This window comes from Gossypium raimondii, chromosome 2 (genome assembly GCF_025698545.1).
Source record: "Gossypium raimondii isolate GPD5lz chromosome 2, ASM2569854v1, whole genome shotgun sequence".
NCBI lineage: Eukaryota > Viridiplantae > Streptophyta > Magnoliopsida > Malvales > Malvaceae > Gossypium > Gossypium raimondii.
In genome coordinates this window covers 9,573,569-9,578,054 of record NC_068566.1, presented here as the reverse complement: position 1 = coordinate 9,578,054, position 4,486 = coordinate 9,573,569, and the positions used below count along the sequence as shown (strand labels likewise).

General features: G+C 36.6%; 1 protein-coding gene across 2 annotated transcripts; it reads right to left on the bottom strand.

Moving 5' to 3' along the window:
* Positions 1-433: 433 nt before the first annotated feature.
* Positions 434-4,486, bottom strand: LOC105787984 (growth-regulating factor 4). 2 transcript variants are annotated; one of them, XM_012614635.2, is made up of 4 exons: positions 3,854-4,485; positions 2,429-2,786; positions 787-1,193; positions 434-716 (listed from the first exon to the last, which is right to left on the bottom strand). In XM_012614635.2, exons 1-4 carry the CDS (start codon positions 4,092-4,094, stop codon positions 709-711), a joined length of 1,014 nt encoding a protein of 337 aa, XP_012470089.1. In that variant the 5' UTR covers positions 4,095-4,485; the 3' UTR covers positions 434-708. The 2 variants fall into 2 exon arrangements, with proteins under 2 accessions (XP_012470089.1, XP_052481668.1); XM_052625708.1 differs by having other exon boundaries at positions 434-1,193; positions 3,854-4,486.

Sequence of the window (4,486 nt, the reverse complement as noted above, 5' to 3'; positions counted from 1 at the left end):
GAAAATCAGATATAAATATTCCATAAAATTTATAAGAATTCCGGTGATCCGAAGTAGTTGATTAATATACTAAGAGGCAAGCTTCCCAGACCTTTATTGTCATTTCAACAATTTCAATGACGCATTGCATTGAAAATACGTCATCCAAGAAGCTATCATCTTCCACTTGATCAAGGCCTACTTTAACATACATGTTATTATTACAAATTAGTAAAAAGTACTCACTTTTTTTTTTTTTACTTTTTTAAATAATAACGACATGAACAACCACGTTAGCTACTATTAACATAACCTGAACACATTTTCAAAGAGAGATTAATTGATGATTTTTTTTTTTTAAGAAAAAACAAAGGCTTTCGATTTATACGTACAGTTGTCCAAAAGAAATGCATAAATTTATTGAAAGTTTCTTAAGATGTAAAGAATAGTAAAATTAACCCATAAAGAAAACTTGCTCTTTCAATTGGATTAAGGCTGCAATATTCTGGATTTTTCAGTTTACCTGCTTGGATTTTGTTTTATTTTATAACCTAAAACCTCAACCTTGCAGTGTTCTAATACTCTAGTACAAACAAATGACGCTGAAAACCCACAGTTATATAACACAATGTCCAGGTAAAGAAAAATCTTCAAGCAGCAAATATTTAAGCACCAAGATACAACTTGTCTCAGCCCTCTGATCTTCAGAGTTCCCCGATTTTTTGTCACTCAACTAGCTGCAGACAGTTGCAAGACAGATTTTAGACAAGGGCATACGGATGAACAATTATTCAGTTGGAAACTCACCGTGGGGAGAACGAGAACTGGTTGTGGAGAAGTCCGGTGAAGCCATCGGAATGGATATCGATAGCTGGGTAGTAGAGAAAGAGGTCTGGTTAGATCTCTCGTCTTCCAGAGCTGACCAAGAGTCTCTGGTTTTAGGCCACTCGTCAAAGAAAGGTCGAAGAGATCGACCCTCGTGTTTCACAGGTTCCCCAGAGTTGAATTCGCTCAAAAACAAATGCTGGGGGTAATCATTCTGCAACATGGAGGGGTTGCCACTAGGTTTTGACTGAGGAAACGAGGAGAGTCTAGATTGCGTAACAGGCCATGCATTTTCCTGTTGAGTATCGATCTGGAAACCCCGGTTGCTCCCTGAAGCTTCTGAAAAGAAACTATGCTCACCGACCTCAGGCTTAACTCCTTGAAGATACCTATGCATTAGAATCAATCGAGTAAAACACATGAAAAATATGGTTACCAAGCAATGGCCAAAGCAGATATATAAGCATGCGCAGACACACAGAAACCATGATACATCCGTCATATAATCCATTAAAATTGTCAGAATCATTTCCAGGGCGTAAAATATGAGGATATAGCACAGAGGCGGTCTTACATTTATTAGAAATGCATCAGAGAAGCAGTTAAAACAAATGACAGAATCGAAACAATATATGAATAGCAAAATGTCATCAAACTCAGTAGAAAAGACAAAATTCAAAGCCTGCGCGGTCCAAATGCATTGAAACGTAAGTTATGGACTCCCAGTCAAACATGTATGCAGAGAAAATGATTGATATAAATCAATCTGCAGTCTCTCAACCGGAAATGACAAGGACCTATCTAACATTGAAACCTCTTTCATCAGATAAAACCGCACCAGTGACACCAACCAACAAAAAAATTTCTATTCCTCAAGCACTTTTGCAGTCATTGCAAAAATGAACCCTGTACATTTTAGAAAAATAAAATCAATTCAAGGAGCTTATCAGTTACCCCCATGTCATGGGAGTAATGAACATATAAACTATTATTTCGAAACGAATTCTTTGAAAAAAAAAGGTATCCATCCCACTAAGCAGCAGCTGAAAGAGTGGATCAGTTCTCTCCCAGTAACATGTTCCGGACAATTTCTCATGGCCGTCAGACAGCAAAACGAATTTCACGGAGAAAACAAAAGCAAGAAGAGGACCAAAAAACAGAACAAAAAAGCACTGTCAGCAAAGAACAAGTTTCTGCTATGACACTACTGATTTTAACTTCCATCTTAGAAGACAGCAGGGCCCAGAACCCTGAACACAACAGAAACTTTAAAAGCTTCTGCAAGATCTCCATTTACACAAATGTGAAGGAATCTGCAATTTTACTTCTACCACACAATCAAAAATATGGGCCCAACAAATGATGTATTTCACTTCCGCACAGCTGGAAATTCCAGAATTCAAATCTGAAAAGGGTTAACAATCTAATCCTCCAAACAAAATTATTGGTGCAAAATTGCCAACCTTTCTCTGTGTAGGCATTACCCTAAACAAAAGACACCAAAATTTAATGTCGTAAATGGAAAAGAAATATTATGAAGGAATCAAGTTCTGGTTTCAGTTCTTTTCTATAACATGCAAAGAATGAAATTATGCGAAACTAAAACGCATGAAATGAGGATTACCTATAATCTTTGCTTGGGATTCCATAGGGGATTGACTCCATATGATAATGGGACTGATTAGTTCCAGAAGCAGTAACTTGTTGAGAACCACTGAAGGCATGTAACGGAAGGCTCTGGAAGCTTCCAGTCCCACCACTGTTTCCAGAAACAGTCAATGATGTCACAGTAGATGATGACTGTGCCATAGTTTGCGATTCCACAGGCTTTCTTGAACGGTTACGGCCGCGATGCATATGCCGCTCACAGTACTTGGAGTCAGGGTATGCATCTTTGGAGCAACGCCATTTCTTGCCGTCGGTCCTCCGGCATCTTCCTGGCTCCGGATCCACCTTCTTCCCATAGAAGGAACAATACCCCACTGCAAATTTACACTCAAAAACTCTGATTCATTACTAGGCTTTCTTCAACAAACAGGAACGAGATTGACAAAACAAGAAGAAAGTAAGTTACAAGTAAAACAAGAAAACGGGACATCAGCAACAATGACAACATAATAAATTATAACAATGATGTTAGAAAACTCTAAAATCACAAGTATCAAAATATGAATAAAGAATTGTCAAAAAGTGATATAACACTTGATGATTAAGACATCAGCAATATCACATGGATGAATAAAGAAATACAGAAGAAAAGGATTTGGCATCACCTTAGAAGAATCTTTTGAGATAAACTACTATAAAAGTAACAGAAATTTAAAGACAATCCATGACGAAAGGTAATATCACCAGAAGAAACCAACTTAACACACAAAAACAATAAAGAAAGGAAAGCAACTGAAACATAGAACCAAGTGTTTTTTTTTTTTTTCTTTTAAAACTTGTATGTAAGAAAATTGAGGACAAAAGCGAAAACGACTAATCTTTGTCCTAGAAATGTGATTTTAATGAGCAAGTAAAGAGATTATCCCCAAAACCCAACAGCTCTTCAAAGTCCATTAATTTAAGGAATGTTTCCCAACCTATCCCACTGGAAGTAAAAAGCATCATTGAAAAATTAAATATCCACTCAACCAACCATATCAAAATCTTTTATCTTAAAACCCATTAAAAAGGGGGAAACCATCTCTTGCAAATGAGCACTCTTTTTATTTATTTATTTTTTAGTCGTAAAAAAAAGTATGAAGCAATTTCAACCCCAATTTTATTAAAAATCTGGTTATGGTTCAAATCAGAAAAAAAAAAATTGATTATGGTTTTCAAAATAAAGAGATCAATATAGAAAAAAAAAAGATCCGTTTTTTTTACAAGAAAACACCAGCATACTGAACAAGATTCCTCAAATCAAAACAAACACACCCAGAGGACAAAAAAAAATTCACAACATCAAAGGTTTAGAAAAGAATAATAAAAAAAAGGGGAGATAAAAGAGAAGGGGAGATAAAAAATAAAAATAAAAGATGAAAGAAAATCATGTTGGGCTTACTGGTTGGGTGGTGAAAGAACCTATGAGAAATGGACTCAAAGCTCTTCTGAATAGGGAGCACAAGATCAGGTGGCACAGGCAAACCTGCCATCATATACTTAAAGATCAAAGCTTGATGTTCCAGTTCTTGCCATTGTGACACTGTAAATGGTGATGTCCTTATTGCCATCATCCCCCCACCACCACTCCCAGCCCCTCCTCCCCCAACGCCACCACCGCCACCTCCACCGCCACTATTCATCTCCAACGCTACCCAAGAAACTTGTATTTATAAATATATCAATAGTAAGAGAAAAAAAGAACTCGCTATGCTCACTTTTTCCTTCTTTATTCCTAGAAGGTAACCCACTTGTTGTAACTTCAAAAGCCTTTTAAACCCACAAACTGTAACATGTTTTTAGGACTAGGAAGTAGAAAAACTTGGGGACATAGATCAACAAGAACCTCTATCTTCCAACATATTTCTTGTTCCTTCTATTACTATGTCACAAAGTCTCTATCTAACATATATATCTGATTTGCTTTGCTTTGTTATGTGTTAAGGAGAAAAGGGAAGGGAGTGCCTGGGAAGGAATCCCCAAAGCCCAAGTTTAGTCCCATCTTTTTTTCGTTTTTTCTTTTTTCTTTTTTTTT